Genomic DNA, 20,145 nt, shown 5'->3' with positions numbered 1-20,145 from the left:
ACACTAGAGTAAAAACGTCCGTGAACGCGGTTGTCAGTCTCACAAACGGAATTGCACGTGTATTCTCTACTAACATTCCACGGGCGTTGCACGTAAAACTAGTCGCGGGGCATTGTGGCATATGGGAGTGAACACACTCATCTTATCTCGCTGAATTTTTTCCACGGACGTTTCTAGTTTTAACCTGACTGATTTAGTACGTGGGGGGGGGGGGAGTCGGAACGGAACACTGACACGGACGATTTTTGTTGCCAGTGTGGCATGCTCTATCAGTCTCACTGGTTTGCCCGAAAAATCTATCTCGTAAGACGAGTGTGGCCACGGTAAAACTGTTTTACGTGCGTCGCACGTGAAAACGGGAAAAAACAGTTTCGCTGGTTAAAAGTTACAAGTGTGGCCCCGGCCTAAATAACTAACATCATTATCGGGTTTGTCTTAATCTCAATTCTCTTTCTCAATCATGCCTCAATTGTCTCAGTCACTCTCACTCACGGTCAGTACTCGGTAGTTACTCACTCACGGTCCCGGTCTAGGTCGGTTCGGTTCGGTCTAGTAAGTTCAGTTGGGAATTGCAATTGGACACGAATTAGGCCTAGGCCCAGGCTGATTTGGTTAGATTGTTACTATTGTTAGATTCAGTGTTGCCACTTTTAGGGTAATTACCCTTTTTTAGGGTAATTTACTGGTCTTAGGGTAAAGTTTAGGGTAATGGTAGATTTAGGGTAATTTTAGGGTAAAACTAAAAGTTAGCATAACAATGGAAATTTTACTAAAAAAATGAAAAAAAAACTTCAAAATTTGGCAAAAAACGTTCATTACATACTATGGCCAAACTATCATATTCGATTTTCGATTCAAATCTGTTTAGATCGATTGCTATGATGAATTTTTCATAATAAGTTACCCTCTTATCAATAGTTGGGAATTATCTGTTTTAGAATGTATTCGATTCTATAACACGTTATAGGCCTAATAAAATATGAAATATTGTTCATTACTGGGTTTGATATTTAATTAAGTGGCTGAATTGAATTAAACTGAATTATTTTACAAATTGTGTCAAGAAATTACTACTATTTATAGATTAAAGCTTTGGTGGTACCGTACTGTATTTTAAAGATATGTTTGTCCAAAAACAGTAGTAATGGGTCGATACATTAAACAAATTTGATAGTTCTTGATTCGATATTCTTCGTTATAAGTTAAGTTACGATAGTTGATAGAGCTGATCAATATCAACATTTTGTTCTTCTCTCAGGTGGTTTTTTAGAATCGAGTATAATTTTACGTAAATTGATTGATATTGGAACTTCATTTAGTATAATAATTCATCTTATGTAGGATTTATATGATTTTAACAATGTTTTATAGCATTAAACGCAAATATTAACATTTAGGGTAATTTTAAGGGTAACTCAAAGTAGATTTAGGGTAATTTTAGCCCGCCTTTAGGGTAAAATCGCAACAACGTGGTGGCAACACTGGTTAGATTAGATAAGTCGTCGGCAGCTCCGGCTGGACTGCTTGAGTGAGTGAGTGTTGACTGTTGAGTCGAGAGTCGAGTGCTTGCTTGACATCACAAGATACATGACATGAAAGTAACTTTATCAACTTAACAGAGAGACAATAATACTTTTGTTTTATTGTTTAAAGCTTTTTAAGATTTGTGATTTACATCGCGTGTGTATTTTATTGCACAATTTATTGATATTGAATATTTGTATGGTTATACAAATATTCATAAGTCTAAACATTGTAATCCACTAAGCCCGACCGGTGATCATAGGCTCGGGCTGTTATCATCTCAGCAAGAGGATTTTGAGCTTTTTTAACTACTACACCAAGCTTTGGTATGGGTGCTCATGTGTCAAGAACTGACTTTGAGTGGACTTACACAGAAGAACCACATGCAAGTAGAAGAAAAGAAATACTTGGTAAGTACCGGTAACTTTAACTTAGTTTGACTTATGTAAACCTAACCTAGGCTTGGGCACAGCAAGGAAACTCCAGATTTTCAAGTGTAGCCTAATTTAATCAACATAATTTAAAATGGGTAGACTTTCATAAGAGGGGCCAAAAACATTATCGATTATTCGATAGGCTACCTATATCAATTATTTCATTCGGTTGGTTAACTTAGGTTAGGTTAACAAACTTAGTAGGGCCTAAGTTAAACCTTTAATTTTTTTTGGGTACACTTCCATACCTGTTGGCACAAACAACCAAATAAGTAATATAGGTTTTTCGATTGTTTGATTCGATATATCGTTTAGGTTATCCTTTCCTAACTAAACTTAACCAAACGATATATCGATCGATATTTGCATTCGGTTGTTTGTGCCAATAGATACCTATGGAACTGTACCCCTTTTTTGGTAAATCTGAACTTTCTGGACTTTTCTGTTTAAGCGTTTTTAAACCATTCCTACTATCTTAATAAACAACAAAATAAGTTTACCTTTAGGCCCTAAAGCATTTTTTTAAGGCGCGGAAACCACTGCAAATTACAAAAATACTTATACGGAACTATTTTCTCAAGTCGCAGAGCAAATAGCTTTTTTTGCTTGCCGAGGAACGAGGAGCGGAGTAATACAGACTGCTGACTACTTACTCTTGGGCTCCTTGAATAGTTTGTGTTACCAGCTGACAATTGATTTAATATTGATTGTTTATTTTAGGTTTTTTATAACATAGAGGATACGCGTCCGGTAACCGGACGTGGATAAGGCGTACGGCAATGACGTCATGGGGTTGCGGGAGCCTGGAACGCCTTTACCACAACAATACAATGACCAGCCATCGGTGTTCGTGGTGTAGTGGATAAGGTGCTCGGCTGATATGCAAGAGGTCCAGGGTTCGAATCCCATTGATGACTTTAACTTTTTGTCGAAGAGTTTTGCATTGAATACCATTTATTCTTAACTGTACATCTTTTATTAGAATTTTTGGCATTAATAATTTTTTTTATAGAGAAAGAATTTCACCTTAATTCGATTTTTTCACTATCAGCAAGTTTGGTTGGTTAGGTTAGGTTATGACAGTAATTGCCGGACGTCTAATCCACGTCCGGTTACCGGACGCGTATCCTCTGCCTTTTTATAAAATGAACCAAACTATTCTAAACTGACCCAACCTAACCAAACGTGCTGTATGGTTACATAAATTGGTTTTACAATCAAATTATTTTAGATCAGTGTTCTTATCAAATCCTTATTTCTAATCAGCTGACAACACAAATAGGTGCCTAAGAGTAAGTAGTCACCGATCTGTATCACTCCGCTACTCGTTCCTCAGCAAGCGATGAGCTCAGCGACTTGAGAAAATAGTTCCATATATTTTCGTAATTTGCACTGGTTTCCGCGCCTTAAAAAATGCTTGAAATGTATTTTTTTCTTTATTTAATAGGAATTGTTTAAAAACGTTTAAAAGAGAAGTCCAGAAAGTTCAGAAATAACTTGCCATTTAAAAAAAGTTAAGTTATCAGCAAGTTTGGCTAAGGTTAGGCTTACAACAGTTTCATTTTTTGATAAAAAAAAAATCGAATGAAGGTTTAAGTTACGGTATCTTACTAATCCAATTGATAACTTATTTAAACACTTTCCGATACCAAAACCCCAGTCTGACAGGCCTATGGGAATTTTCTCAAACGCATTTTGGCAACACTGTTTACTTGGGGGATTCCATTCCCACAATACTTTCCCCCATTTTCCTCCCTTAACTTACCTGTTGATATATTGTTTGTTAATTTTGCGTGGGTGCCGTGACCTTGACAGGTTGTATGTTCATAACAAGCCTGTTTCAGAAGCCCAGTGTTAGTGTATTTTAAAGTAGGGTCTCACAGACCCAGGGTTTCGGTTTGTGTGTTTCTAAGCGAGGTCAATTATTTTCAAATGGGGTCTCACAGACCGAGGGTTTCGGTTAGCGTCAGCCTGGGTAGGGTTTCGGTACTTATTAGTGTTAAATTGATAGTAGCGTAGCCCAGTTAAGAAACTGAACCCTGTTTCTTGTATTAAGTTTTGTATTCAGGGACATATTTTAGAAAAACGTACGTGAGAATGTGATATTAAGATATACGTAAGTACTGCTATGCAGTAGGCATAGGCCTATACTGTTGCCAAGCTTTTAATTGTTATGTAAATTTAACAAGAAAATTAATAAGGAATAATAAAGTTAGTTTGATACTATAATTACTTTCTGTACAGTCTTAACCAGTAAGTTTAGGCTAATTCCAGTATGTTCGCCGCCTCCTTCTTCGGATCCATATTCATCAATGTCAACAATTTCCAAGGAATCAACGTTTTCACGGTGCCGGACACATGCGGATTGGGGAGCAACAAAACATTTTCTTTCTACATCCACAATATATTGTCTTGGCACCCCTTCTACATTTGCATGAAATGTGCCGGAATTTCCAGTCTGATGCAGGGCTCAAAGTGGTTGGCACTGGTACGAGACCAATACTCATCCCCCCTATTCCTTCTGGTCCCTTTGTTGCTGGTTGTTTCTAGGTTAACAACTTGATAACCAATACTGCACCTGAAAATAAACTCTCTTTGGGGAACACCACCTTTACTCTTTTTATTTAGGGGAAACTAAAATTGTTTAAAGTCTTAAAGAAAAACAATGACTTGCAGAAAACTGTTAATGCTTTAAACGACCCTCATGCCGCTCATGCACACCAGGATGAGATTGCTCCCGTACGGGCCATTTTTCTTATGGCAGATAGACTGCATATAGATGCTGTAAACAACATTAGACTAGTTTAAATTACTTAAGATACAGCAATGGATACAGTCAGAATCTTCGGCTTACAAAACTAAATCCAACATTGCCTCACTGCTCCCCACCGAAGCAGCTGCAAGACAACACTGTCTTAGAGTTACTTTCAGGTGCTGTAGAAGTGGTTATCTAGTCAGACCACAAACAACCAGCAACAAAGGGGCCAGCATTAATGGGAATTGAAAAAATAAGTATTGGTCTCATACCAGCATCTTTAATCTAATCTACCAGTGCCAACCACTCTGAGCCCTTCACCGGACTCAAAACTCCAGAACATTTCATGCAAATGTAAAAGGGGTGCCAACACAATAAATTGTGGATGTAAAAAAAGGGCTGTGTTGCTCCTCGGAATCTGCATGTGTACGGCAGTGTGAAAACGTTGATCCCTTGCTTGGAAGATGATGTTGACATTTATGAATATGGATCTGAAGAAGGAGACAGAGAACATACTGTAAGTACATTCTTAGACTGTTCTTAGACTGACAAAAAGCAAGGGTACTTTCCTGTCAAAGGGATCATTCATTATTATCGATATGATTTCTTTCGATATTTTTGTTTTCCTTTATGATCCATACCTTCTGTTTTAATACCTTCAAACACATTTAAATTACAAATTGACAACTGATCTTGTTTAGGCAAAACGTAAATAAGTAAAACAGTTCTAAACTAACCTAACATAACTAACCAAACTTGCTGGGTTTGCTGTATCATTTCAAAATTTCGTTTGATAACAGAAACTAAGGCATGTGAGTAATATGAAACGAATTTGGAAATTCTACAGCAAGTTTGGTTGGTTAGGTAAGGTTAGTTTAGAACATTTTCATTTCAATATAATATTTTTAAATTGTTTCTTGATACTGAGCAATATATATTTACTTATCGTAGATGTCAGCTGACATCTCGTTCATTATCGGATCAAAAATAGAATATCGATATATCGAAAGAAATCAGATCGATAATAATGAATGTTCCCCTTAACAGAAAAGTACCAAAGTAAGTATAGTATCAAACTAACATTATTAGCCTATTCCATACGGTATACATTTATATATTTACTTCACTTGTTAAATGTACACAAAATTTAAATGCTTAGCATTACACTATCTTCCCACTTGTAGGGAAGTTCAGTTCAACACTACAAATTAATAGGTAATGTATTTGTTCTTGGTGGTATCGGTTAGTATTGTTATATATTTATATTGCATGTAACATAAAATTCATCCCATACATTATTAGCCTATGGTTTGATTTTTTGCTACACAATTATCTTTAAAATGACTCAAACCTATGTACCAAATGCAGATAAAAAAAATATATTTTAACATAAAATTATAAATTTTAATTGAATAAATAAATCACCGTAAGAGTTAATAACAGTAAATTATATTGACAAAACAATTTGTATAGCAGTTCTAAAAATCTAAAATATTTCTCAGCTTGTTGTTTGATACATGAAACAAAATTAACATGGAAATGAAGAGGATACAATCTTTCATATAAATTATTTATTTGAGATGGGGATGCCACCTATGAGCGTATTTTTACCTAAATATGAGTAAAGGATGAGTGTAGAATGAAGTGAGATGCCTTGTGTAGCTTTTTTACTGGCCTGTTTCGAATTATAAGCACACTTTAAGGCAATTTATTGACAAAATAAGAGGATATGCTCGAAACGCACAGGTCGGCTGTCGGGCAAAGACTGAGTGCATGGCACAACTTGGCAACCGAGGACAGTTTTTTGAAAGCTGATTGGATGCCTCTAACTTGTCCTCACCCCACCCAACTCGAACTATTAGAGCCTTATTCACACCTAAAGTTCCATCAAAGTATTTTTTTAAACAATTAGTGTTTAAAATGCCTAGTTTTTAGTTTAAAGACATATGAAAAAATGAAATGAAATGAAAAAAATGAAAAATACTGAATGAAAAATACTTTATTCCATCAAAAAGAAAAACACAATAATTGTTACATAGCGTTGTACAGATGGATTATTCCCCACATAGGCACAGCCTGTGTGTGGGGAATGAGCTTTACCAGTAGGTAGTCAAACATACAATGATACAATTAAATAGAAAAATTAATTAATAACTAAAATTATTATTTAACAAACTTTTGGAATAAGGAGAAAGATTGCACATTGAGCTAACACAAATGAAATTAAAAAAAAAACTGTTGGAACCACAAGAGGAAGTAAAGACGAAAACAAAACTACACATACGTAACAACCGCGTACGAATCAACTGAGACTCGGAAACCACACACACACACACCCCGACAGACAACGGCACACACACAACACACTTCAGCTCAGTTGCTCAGTTGCACCAGGACATCAGGCGTTTAATATATCAATCATGTTAGCCTAACAATATTCCCATGTACAGCCGTGCTCCTTGCTACCCGCTTGGTACTATTCTGGTGCCTACTAGACTGTTCCGGTAATGATGAGTCCCTGACAAAAAATCATTCTCAATATTTGGTTTCCTCCCATAGTTTGTGAACCGCTGAGGTGCTGGCATTAACCTTATGTAAAAAGTATTGTTTTTGTAAACATTTTCTAGTTAGAGTTTTGGGTAGAAATGTCCGTCTTTGGTCCTCCTGAACCCCAAAAAGTGGTACCATGAAATTAATGAACACATTGTTGTCTTTTATTGAAGTTATGTTGTCTTATATTTTGCTAATGCCTTGGTTGAACAGCTTACAAGAAGTCATCTTCAGGCATCAAAAGATGTCTAGATCACTTCTTCAGAAGGTCGTTGATTCACATTTAGTTCATAGACACATGAACTTTAAAAAAATAAAACGGTACATTTGAAACGAGCAAAATCAAATAGAAACGACAGGCCTATCGATGTTATTTTTAATAGTCAATAAGGTATAGTACTAACGATCTAAATTTTACTTTACTGTTGTGTTGGTTTTCAGAAAAGTATCCAGAAATCAAGAAACTGTTTGGGTATGATCCCAATTTCAAATGGATTGTGACAGCAATGGTAATAACTCAATTTGCAATGTTCTTTGTAATGAAGGACCAATCGTGGTTAATGATATTCTTGGTGGCTTATTGCTTTGGTGGTGTCATCAACCATTCTCTTATGTTAGGTAAGTACAGATGTTGATGTAGTCTTCTATACTGATGGCATTGCTGGGATTAACATGTAAGCTAATGGCAATATTGTGTTTTGTGCAGGTTCAAATCCATGTCAAATACAAGGCACATTTCCTGGTTATAAAAGTCAAACAAATTAAGAGGAAAGTTTAAAGAAATATTTACATTAGGGATTGAACAATGATTAAGTATATATTTTTTCCAGTTGGTTTATGCTATTTTCATAAAAATTAAATACATTTACTCATTAACCCACATCTGGTGAATTGTGCTATGGAATATTGAGCTAAAGCCAAATGAGACAGTGATGGGATTAAAAAATAGTCAACCCGATGTTTGCAAAGAAGATGAATTGATTTGAATTCACAGTAGTGAAAATCAATGATAAAAGTTAATACGATCTATAATATCTGTAGGTAATTTAACAATTTTGGAATTCTAAGAACATGAATTAATAAGGAGTTAAGTTCATTGAATCTGTGTTTGTTTCATAAACGAGCTGCAGATTTTAAATATTTTTTCAGAGTAATGTTATTTGTGTATGCAGGTGAGGATCATGATAATTAGACAAATTTGCTAATTACAAGGCAAAAATATGGTTCGGATTCCACTATAAACTGTAGGTCCTGTAATATATGCATATTGACTTATAACATTTTATATTTGTATTGGCAACAGTGGTGTAACGGATAATTCAGTTGAAATAATTAATACCGTTGGTTGAACATTAAACCAATCACCGATAGCGTACGATTCCCCGTATTATAAGCTTTTGCTGTCTCATATGATGCTTCTCTTCGGCCTCAGTTGCCCGCCACCTACACCGGCTTCACCATATAACGTTCCTTCACCCTATTAATGTCAACCGGTGGTAATTCGATTACAGTGCAATGCACCTTTTTATTTTCACCCCGGTAGTACAAGTTCCTAAGTAGTGTTAAGAAACTGTGTCAATAGTTCAGTGAGTACAAACATTCCAGGTTCCTTAGTTACCATTGGTTGTATTGGCTATTAAGGGAGCGGAGCGCTCTATCAGTCTGCCGCGCGCTAATGCAAGGTCTTAGGATCTCCGTCATTGTCGGCTTAGTTCTGAGCCAATTGAAAATATATTTATGTTAATTTATTCATTACTTATTTTTGTAGGCTATCGTTTTAATTTTTTGGTAATAGTAAAATTTGAAGTGGGAAGTGACTGGTAAATACTTCAAAATAAACTTTTTCTAAATCATAATACACATACAAATGAATTTTTAGAAGAAAACTAAAACAGTAGAGTCATAAATTTGAATCGAAGGAGTAAGGAACCTTCTTCAGATGAAAAAAATTTTTAAAGTGTGTAATTTGAGAGAACTTAAACGTCTGCAAGCGCTTCTCGCATCGCTGTTCAATGGTGCAACATAGCAACTAAACAGCTGTGTCTAAGGAACATGTTAGCCTTAGTCACTAACAAGACTACAAGATTGTGCCACTCATCATATACTCATCGCCATTCATACTTGGCTTAAAATACCTTCATTCGTATGCTGGCCATTCCAGAATTTAAAGTATTAAAGTATATACTGTATTAGGCGTAGGTAAGTATATAACTTGCGTTTATAATGGACATGTTTGGATGAAAATTAAACAAGCAACTTTTAAATACGTTAAGTTTACAGCTGCAAAGGGTAATTTAACCAGTTTCACTTAAAAAGTGTGTAGTTTTAAATTAGATAGGCTAGTTGATCCTTTACACATAGATCATTAGGCCTAATTAAATCTATTCATGAAACAAATTCTATTTAAATTCCCTGTTATGTTTCAGCCATTCATGAAATTGCTCACAACTTAGCATTTGGGCATTCAAGGCCATTAGCAAACAGGTTGTTGGGAATCTTTGCCAATTTACCGATTGGCTTGCCGTTTTCAGTAACTTTTAAAGGATACCATCTTGAGCATCATCGAGTAAGTATTTAATTTTATTTTTAATTTTTACTTTTGTCAATCAATATTATAAGCTAAACAGTTATTGCCAATTTGATGGAATCGTTAACTATGTCACAAAAGATATAATCTTTATAACTAGTCTATATCTGTTAATGTGCATAACATGGGTAACATGTTCATATCTGTAGGTAAATACTATATATGAAACAATAACAAGTTATAATATTTTTTTAAATGTCCTCAATGCCACTTACGAAACTTCACTTGGGATCACAGATACCGGTAATACATTTTAGCCGATTTCCCTATAGCCTAGGGAAGAAGCTATTACAGTCAGGGGGCATGGAAAGATCTAGACCCGGGACCATTTCACTTGTTCATTTTGATGTTCTCAGAGGCCACTATTCTACCACCATTCTTACAAATTTTTATGTATGGGTGTACGTAAACAATGGAACTCGATCAATTTTGGTCCGTTTTTGATGAAATTTGGCATGAATGTATTGAGCTGAATAAACTTGAATGAGTTTATAAGATCAGGACATAAAAACTAGTTGTTATTAGGATTTTTTATTCAAAATTTTACTTTTAAAACATAAAAATAAAAATTATCAAATTTTTATTACAGCTATTTATTGTGTTGAGCTTGTAGAACAATTCTGTATATATTGAAGCATTGTTGTACAATTAAAGGTTATGGAGGAAATTTAAAAAACAGTAAAAGTCAATCTAACCGAAACCCAGGTTTACCAAAATTGTAATACTGTATATTAAATCAATTGGAAAATAAGATGAGCAACAGAGAATGACGGCCCTGGCGCGTGTAGCTGGCCCGGCATCGGCAATGACATGAGTTTCTGCCCTTCTAAGAATGTCCAACCCCTTTGACTGACCAACCCTTCGCCACCTGCTCATTCCATGCAAACTTTCCACATCACTGTGGCCGGTGATACATTCGTATCAGTGCACAGTACATGTTTGTAACTGATCGTTTACATCTTGCGATTGAAGTGAGTTAAATATAAAACCGTTTCTGCCTGTCACGAGTATAACACTTTTGTAACACACGCGACACGCAGAAACAGTCCTTATTGTACCAATTAGTTTTGTACAAATTGTAAAACCAAAAATAACTACCGGTATCAGTAAATCTTGAAGTTTTACAATTTGTACAATGTTAACGAATGAATCAAACTGCCCAAGACCATTGTGAAGATAAAGTTTAGAAATTAATTGTTGATTATTAAACATAATAAATTTGTGTGTACAGATGTAGATTTTAAGATGACAGTATGTAGACTAATTTAAAAATGACTTTTTTGTAGATCTTTCTGTACTGAAATAACATTTAAAGACCGACCATTGATTAACCGAAAAAATGGGTAATCCGAACAGCTTTATTTTGGTTAAACAGGGTTTTTCAAAACATGTAAAAATTCCCATATTATTCATATGGAGATAAAGAAAACTGCTGTAGTTGCTTTTTTATGGATGTATCAGTTAAATGTAATATCATTCATTTGGGGAATAAATATGACTTTTTTTATGGAAATATTTTAGTTAAAATCCAATCCAGACAATATTAAATTATGTTAGTTTGCTGTGGCGGGGTATTTAACCTAATGTTAGTCTGTAACCGTTCACTTGTTTAGCAATGGCTCATGAAGATGACCATTCTTGTTTAAAATATCCTGGTTTATTTTTGTAAATAAAATATGCTGTGCTAAACCACAAAGCCAAACACCATTCTGTGGTAACGGAAATATCATCTACTCGGATTTAAAACCAAGATTTATCTTAGTTGCTCATTTACTGATGACTAGGCCTGTCACTAAAGGATGATAAGATAAGACTTTCTTTAGAGTCAATAACTGTCACTAAGCAGATTAAACTGAATTTGGTTGACTATTAATAAACTAACATCCTGGCAGTTGTTATTAAAGTTAATTTTGAAATTGTGTCACCCTTATAATTGTTCTTGAATGATGTTGTTTATTGAAGGAGTAAAATGATAATAACAATTTTTTACTTCAATTGTGATGCACATAGGTAGGCCAATTTTAAAATAAAATAAACAGCAGTTTTTTTTTTTATTTTGAGATCCTTCAAATAACTGTAATTACTAGTTCTAGACAACTTTTGAGACTGTCTTAAATTTGTTCTACAATTCTAATTTTTTTAAAGTTTTTTTTAAGTTGAAGACCAGCAAGAAATAAGACTGTCCAGTATAGAGGGATATCAGTATCTCTGAACAAATCCCATATCGAGAATAGACTTTTATAAAATCCTGAGCTAATTTCAGTGTCACACAGAGATAATTGGATTTAACACAGAGAGCTTTCAAACAAATTAATAATTAATAAATAGTAGAGTCACAAAATTGGTTATTTTAGTTAATATTATAAACTAGCCTTAGCTAGATCAGGTAAGCCTGAGAGAAAAAGGCATAGGTAGTCAAACCTATTCATGTCTTCAAGTTTGTCATCCTTTGAACCACAGATTCTTTTTATATTTCGAAGATTGAAGCAATACACGTTCTCTCAGCCACATTTCTCTGTTCGCATCAGTAAGACGATGTTGTAGAAAGGCTGGTATATATGTAAATATTTTTATAACATGTTGACTAATTGTAACATATACAGTGCAGCTTACAATGTTGCATGTTTTTTCCTTTAACAAGAAGAAAATTGCAGGTGTCTAAATCTAGATAATTAAACTATTTAGTTAATTACAAAGAAAAATTGTGGTTCGGATTCCACTATAAAACTGTAGGTCCCTTAGTTGGCTGTATGGGCTATTAATTAACAGCTGTGTCTAAGGAAAATGTTAGACTAACAAGACTAAAAATTGCTTCACTCATATTTGGGTTAAATTGACAGTCACCCACGCTTGTAATCATTTTGGATTTTACTGCAGGTCGGATGATCCCAACTCTACTGTAGTTTAAAAATCCATTTTTGAGAATTTCATCAAACGTAAGCTATAAATGTTTTACTGTAGTTAATGTTTTTAGTACCAAGGAGATGAGAAGCTTGATACAGACATACCAACCTACGTGGAGGCTAAGCTGTTCTGTACGACGCTGGGCAAGTTCATGTGGGTCGTGCTGCAGCCGCTGTTCTACGCGTTCAGGCCACTTTTTACATATCCAAAGTCACCAACGCCTCTGGAGATCATCAATACTGCCATTCAACTCGTGTTTAATGCTTTGGTTGTTTATTACTTTGGTAAGTAATTACCTACTCTGTGATAGTTATAGTTATAGTCTCTGAGATCACACACTAGTTTAAGGCAAAGTTACGATGGACACTTAAGTTGCAGTTTTCATCACTGCTCAAGTACTAAATTTACAACTGGTAATCCTCACTTTATCCAGTACATATGACTGCACAATTTCACTTATACACAATAGAGAAAAATTAAACTAGTTTAATTTGAGTTTCTCAAAATTTGTGCATGTAAGTGCAGTGCTGTGTTTAGCCAGAAAAACTAACTGTTCCTACAACTGCTAGTTTGATATAGGAGTCGCCAGAATTTTACCCCCTGAGCAAAGCTGACGTAGTATTTATATGACGTAGTAACCTGAGCGCTCTAAAGTTTGTTCGTGGGCGGAATTGGGAGTCTAATGAAAATTTACAGAGCGTGATAAATTAGATAAGTAATAAAACCAGAATTTTACCTCCTGTCCATATAACTAGCTTTAGGCTACCTGTAGATATATGGCCCGGATTTTTACCCTGGGACTTTTGCCCCTGTGCAGATATAAAAATTAGTGAGAAAAATTAATTTTCTGATTTCAGTTTTGATTGAATATTAAACATTTTATTATTAGGTGTTTTAATTTATTTGTAATCTCACTTAAGTAAACAGTCAGGTTTTGCTGTTTAATTTTGATATTCAAGTTTCGGGATTCGACATTTGGGACAAACTGTGTTAATATGCATGTTTTTGTAAACAAGGTCTCTCTTCCTTTCCGAGCACTGCATATAAATAAGTATGACAGTTGTTTTGTTTTTTGCCACAGGAGGTAGAGTGTTAGCATACATGTTTGCTGGTTCTCTGATGGCAATGGGTCTACATCCCGTGGCGGGTCACTTCATTTCCGAGCACTACATGTTCAAGAAAGGCTTTGAAACCTACTCCTACTATGGGCCTCTGAATAAGATCACCTTCAATGTAGGCTACCACAATGAACATCACGACTTTCCTTATGTACCTGGCTCTAGACTGCCTGAGGTATGTAGCGACTCAGATTTGTTCTTATTAAAAGGATTGTTAATAAATAACGTCTCCAAAGAACTCCTGTCACTACCAAGGAAGCTGGTTAAACTCTGATGTCAGTGTTGTGTTCTTAACTCCTTCCATCACTATGCTCGCTGATCTCAACCCATCTGCGATAGTAATCTTGTTTTGGCAGCCAATAACAATGTGATGGAAAATAGACACTCCTGCCTGAGTACTATTTACATTCTGTTTATGTCTGTGTGATATGAAAAGGTTAATAGTACTGGGTGAAATTAAGAAAATGTTACTGGTGTCAGTCAGTTAATCAACAATTTAAAAAAGTTTGCACGGGCCTTATGGGTTGCCATGTTGGTGACGAAGTATAACAGGAAATCAAAACAAATAGAAGAAATTCCAATCACGTCTTATTTTTTGGGGTGAAAAGTCTGTACCGGTACATTACATATTTTTGGTTGAGTTTTCGACCACTGAAAGACCTCTAGTTTAAATTATTGCGCACCCCACTAAGATGTTTTATTGATAAACCCTACAGATTCAGACATCCGATGAATGGCTGTAGTTTTCCTATCAGTTCCTCCTCAGGAAGGTATCTACCTCTTACCAAATTCCTTATATGCCTGGATGTCCAGGTACCCAGAAAAGTGTAAGATCATTCCTCATACCCACTACAGACACAGAAGCAAGGCAGTCCCACACGAGCTGGGAATGAAAATGCCGTTTTGTCTTCCATAAATTTGGTAAATAATGCCATTCAGTCCTGAGTTATCTTTTTTGACGTATCATTTTAAAATAGCTCTTCCAGCCTTGCTATTATACTATTACAAAATAATAAATAATTAAACTTGTAAATTGTTAACTGAATATCTATTTTTTTTAATTAAGGGCCAGGGCCAAAAATTCCATTTTCAGGATCCTATTACCTACTTGTTCGGTTTACTATGCAAGACAAACTACTTAATACCTGTTGCCCCTCCCAGTATTAGTACACCATTCTAAAGAACGTAAGTTTGGGCTTATTGCATTTTTATGTTTTGTGATAAGGATCTAAAAAAAAATAAACTGCAACTTTTATGCTGACTAAAAAAGGTATTCAAGAACTATTTGATGATGCATTAGCATGTTGGGAGTCTATTGATCAAGGAACTTTTGTTGCTATTAATGTTGTATGCTCTGACCCCAACACGTAGTGCCTATTGATTTACCATTCAGTGTTCTAGATAATCTTTTAATCATTCACTGTTATATTTTATTATTATAGTGTATCAAATAATTAATTAATAGTTCCGGGGGACCGAGCCTTGTTTGATCAGACACATTTTATTACAGTAGAACCTTGATAACAAGACTCTCACAGGGATCATAAAAAAGACTTGTCATCAAGGTTGACTTCTTATCGAGGTTTGCAATAACATGTGATTAGGGGTAAAATAATTTCAAGGTGATTTGAAAATGACCCTTGTTATCAAGGGTGACTTGTTATCGAGGGTCTTCTTATCGAGGTTCTACTGTATTTACAAAAATAGTTTTATTACAAACCAAAATCATTTAATCGCTGAGATAATATCAACTGTGTAATGTGTGTGTCTAATTACAGTACACCCATACCATTAAAAAACTCACCTACCCGAAATAATGTAAATTAAACTCCGTCTATTATTTTCTGGATTTAATTTAGATTGATTTAATTTAGAAAATTCACCTAGGCCTACAGTGAAATATCGAAAGGATCAGAAAGATATTTGTGTTATTATTTAACTAACTTTTGAAGAATAGCTTATTATATTTTTGTTTTATTTCGAGCAACTGAGGAGTATTCAAACTCCTAGAATTTGACTATAAGAAAAGTAAAACTCATCCTTAATCATTAACCTTAACCGTATCATCATTCCTCACATCTTAGCTTGAATTGAATCTGGGTTTCTAAATATGCATCCAACAAATAAATTACCTAAAAAAGTTAATAGCAGCAAAATAAATTGCAGGTGAAAAGGATAGCAGCTGAATATTACGACAACCTTCCGCAACACCACTCGTGGACGGCTGTTCTCTATGACTTCATCACAGACCCGGACATCGGCCCTTACGCCAGGATCAGACGAAAACATCGAGGTCTCTCCTCATGAGGTTGCGATTGCCAACCTTACACACATAAATGTTGCTAGTCCCTAGTTTTGTATGGCGTACACATATTTTAAAATTTTAAGTGTTTATGTGTACGACAATTGGTACACATCTTTAGTAAATTTTATTTATTTTATATTTAGTGCGCTTTGCTTATTTATATTGTAATATTAATTTATATCGAATAAGATATGTATTGAAGTAAGATATGGCATTTAGTGTGTGGGATGTTTGGAGAAGTGAGTTTTTTTATGGGGATAATGTTTGGTGCAGACGGGCTTGATTAATCTGTATGTTTGTTAGCTGGAATTTTGTACTTGTCTGAGGTTATTAATAATTATTTATAATAGCTACGTAACTCTGTAAATCTTCAGCTTTTTATCGTTAACAGGTTGTTGGGTTGGTCGAATTGATTACATACATTTTTTTATGACATTAAACAGACTCCCAGTGTTTACAAAATGTAGACCCACACATTAAGTCGAAAATATTTTCTTTTTTGTTCCTTTTCTAAAGCATTTTGTTCAACAAGATCGTTGTGATAAAATTTGTAACAATGTTTTTTATGACCTTTTTGGCATAATTCCTCAAACTTACTTATTTATATATCTGTCTCGGTGAATAAACATTCAGCTTAAAAGAGTTTGTCTGTACAACAAGAGTATTCTTCAATAATTATATTGTACAAACTAATATAATTTATTTGTATTCCTATTAGTTTTTGCTTATGTTGTAGACAACAAAGCATTTAAATAACAAATTGTATTAATGAACAAAATATGTTATCTTTTAGTAGTACAAATTAAATAGTCCACCTATTTAAACTCCTAGTTATCCTAAACAATATTTTTTTAATAAAGCAGTTAAGCACTGAACTGGGTATTATATCTGAAAATAACACTTACCAAAAAGAGGTTGCGGCCCCTTTTAACTTTGTATTTGCAAGCTCGCATAAGCCTTGGGCCTGTGTTTGGAATGTATCTAGCAAAGCAAGGGGTGAGCCTTGTACAACCGTACAGATAAAATTTAGTGGTCGGTACCATCACTGTCGCAATTGGAAGTCCATCACGCTACCAACTGAGCCACCGACTCACCAAACTGGCTCTATTTTATAGTTTAACTACTTCAATCGTGCCATTGGTTTGTAAGGTTGGTAAGGTGAGGGTCCAAACAGTGTTATATGTTATCAAGTTCTGCCAACAGCTCTATACTAATTAATTGTCTTGAACTACAATTTTTATACAGTTTTAAGTTTTCCTTTTTCCACTTTTCGTATTTTTTACTTTGACATATTCCACCCGAGAACAGTACAAAATGGTTTCCACTGGTACGAATCCCGCTGAAAAGTCCTCCCTCCAGTTATTGATTATAGCTTAGTAGTGAATAAGATATTGTGTTAAGTTTTTACAATTAAAAGTATTTAAAGTAATTTATGAATGACAATTATTTAAAATTAGTAAAATAATAATAATCTAAAGGGCTTTTAAGAGAACTTGATTTATTGATTCAAAAAAGTATGGATGTGTTTGTTTAAAAGATATTTTTTGAAAGTTTGAAAATGGTTATAGTTTGTGTGCTTCTATAACAAAAAACATACACCCATATTGGAGTAAACATATAATTTCTGCTGATGATTATGTTAATGTTCATACATGTTTTTGCTGAATGTTGATTACACTCTCAAGTAAAATAATCATAGTTTCATAAGTTTTGATATCCAATTACAAATTTAAGGATTCGTTTAAAATTTAATAAACAGTATTGCATTACCATACATAAAACATACGTGTCGCTTAGTCTATGACAGTACATTCTATTTTGTATATCACAAAACTGTACTTGAACTCGAGAATAAATAAATTCTTAGGCCTTTCCTTAACTTTTAATAGTAATTTTATTAGCGTACAAATTTGTTTATCTAAAAATTATATTATAATAGAAAACAAAAAAAAAGATTAAATTTCATAGCTAACCCCGAAAATTGGTGGGAGGTTATGTAATGATTGGGAGTAAACAGGAGATTTGAAACATCAAAATAATCCAAAACTTTATGACTCTACTAAATGTACAGATAGAACTGTATTTTATTTAGGCCTATACAAATAATATTTATTGTATTTATTTACTCAGGGTTATCTTATTTCTTTGAATAACTTTTTGAAGGTTTAATATTATTTTAACTATACTAATTCTAGGTGGAAACTTTCTAAGCCCAATAGGATATTGTTTGCGTTCCTCAACAATTTTGTTGGTCCAAACTATGCTTGGACAATTCCTTATGACTTTAGGGTCCAAGTTGTTGATATTATACATTGTACACTGTTTACAAATTGTTTTCTTCATCCATAATGCTGCTTGTTTATTCTCAAAGGTGGATTAATTGTGGATTATTTATTGATATTGCTTTCATAAAAAGGCTCTTAATAAATATTTTACTTTTATGAATACTTTTTTTACCCTCTGCCCACTGTTAAGCATTTCAATAGCTTTCTTTTGTATATTCAAGGAAATATATAAATAAAAAAAAGTAAAATCCAATCAGGCAAATAAAGATTTTCTTGGACTACAAGTCTGTGCGGCGGGGGTATTTTGTACCTATTTGACTTGGGTAATGCAAGATTTGTTAATCTAGCCCAATAAAAGACTTATTGGCTGTAATTTTCAGTAATTGGTAGTAGGTCTATGCTTCATTTACCTTGGCGTGTACATCTAGTTGATGCTCCGTATCATTAAGACTACTGTTCAAGTAGTTTTTCATCCTCTCCAACTGTTTCACTAGTTTTACTGCACTGTAACAAGTTTTACATTGATATTATGATGTGCTCTTTGTGTATTAGCTTTCATTGCACATGGGGAAACTTGTTGGGATATAAGTGTTGTAAGGTTATGGAAAAATAGTGGATTTTTTTGGTTTTTTTTTACAATAACCTAGATGACAATTCAAATCTGTTTGCATTTTAAATTTCTTAGAAACACTGCTAATTTATTTATTTATTTCCAATTGAAAAGTAAATTATATTTAAATTATAAATGTAGTTCAGTATAAAAACTAATATTTTGAAACTTTCAAATTGTGACACAAAACCATGTCTTTGAGTATCAAGAGTGTTTATGTACAGTTTTTAATAAATATTTTGTCTAGTCTTTCTATTGTTCAGTACTACATTTCAATGTATTGCAAGAGTAGATTTATCATTGAAATTCAATGGTTTCAAATAAAAACATTTTATGTAAGGAATAATTTATTACCGTGAGGTGGGACGGTAAGACTAACGGGAGGAGGTAAACTGCTCCCCCTTGGCCAGTGAGGCCGTGGTGTGAAATTTTTGCCTTTACTGTACTCTTTCTTACCTGCCCTCCTGCCCTAGATGTGCTTTGTGAAACCATAGCCAGGGTGTCCACATTCTGGAAAGTCAGGGATAGTCATGGAAAGTCATGGAAAAAAATGTTGGTCATTGAAAGTCAGGGAAATAGGCAAGAAGTCATGGAAAGTCATGGAAATTTCCAATTATGGATGGATTTGAGGGGACCATTCAATGCTCTAGTCAGCCGTAACCCGGACTGTTGTAGCATTTTTCAGGATTTTTCACAAATGTTCGACAATTCAATTTATTACTGTTGTATTATTTTATGAGTTTTCGGTTTGTTTTAGTTCATTTTTGTACCTAAAGTACTCCATTGTTATCTGTTATTATATATTTCAGTATTTTCTGCAAAATAATATGTCCAGGCAGTATTATTTGTGTGTGTATGTTATATTATAATTTGCGTGTAAAGTTTGTGAGTCATGGAAATCAATGGTAAATGGTCATGGATAGTCATGGAAAGTCATGGAAATTAATGACAAATCTTTTGTGGACACCCTGATAGCGTTTATGTGAATATTTTGTACAATTAATGTTTTCTGAGGTCAACTACTAGGTCTGAGGGTTAGGTTAGGTTAGGAATACCAATGGTTGCATTGGATC

The 20,145-nt window shown here is 34.2% G+C and overlaps 1 protein-coding gene across 1 annotated transcript; it reads left to right on the top strand.

Moving 5' to 3' along the window:
* Positions 1-1,559: 1,559 nt before the first annotated feature.
* Positions 1,560-18,618, top strand: LOC128988493 (sphingolipid delta(4)-desaturase DES1-like). The gene is made up of 6 exons (XM_054409827.1): positions 1,560-1,934; positions 7,705-7,881; positions 9,690-9,829; positions 12,825-13,038; positions 13,836-14,047; positions 16,039-18,618. The coding sequence occupies exons 1-6, from the start codon at positions 1,853-1,855 to the stop codon at positions 16,177-16,179; spliced, it is 966 nt and encodes a 321-aa protein (XP_054265802.1). The 5' UTR covers positions 1,560-1,852; the 3' UTR covers positions 16,180-18,618.
* The last annotated feature ends 1,527 nt before the right edge of the window (positions 18,619-20,145 follow it).

This window comes from Macrosteles quadrilineatus, unplaced genomic scaffold (genome assembly GCF_028750875.1).
Source record: "Macrosteles quadrilineatus isolate MER2022 unplaced genomic scaffold, UCM_ALF_1.0 Scaffold_3__2_contigs__length_128488019, whole genome shotgun sequence".
NCBI lineage: Eukaryota > Metazoa > Arthropoda > Insecta > Hemiptera > Cicadellidae > Macrosteles > Macrosteles quadrilineatus.
Note: the sequence above shows the minus strand (reverse complement) of the source record. Positions and strands in the feature narration are given on the sequence as shown.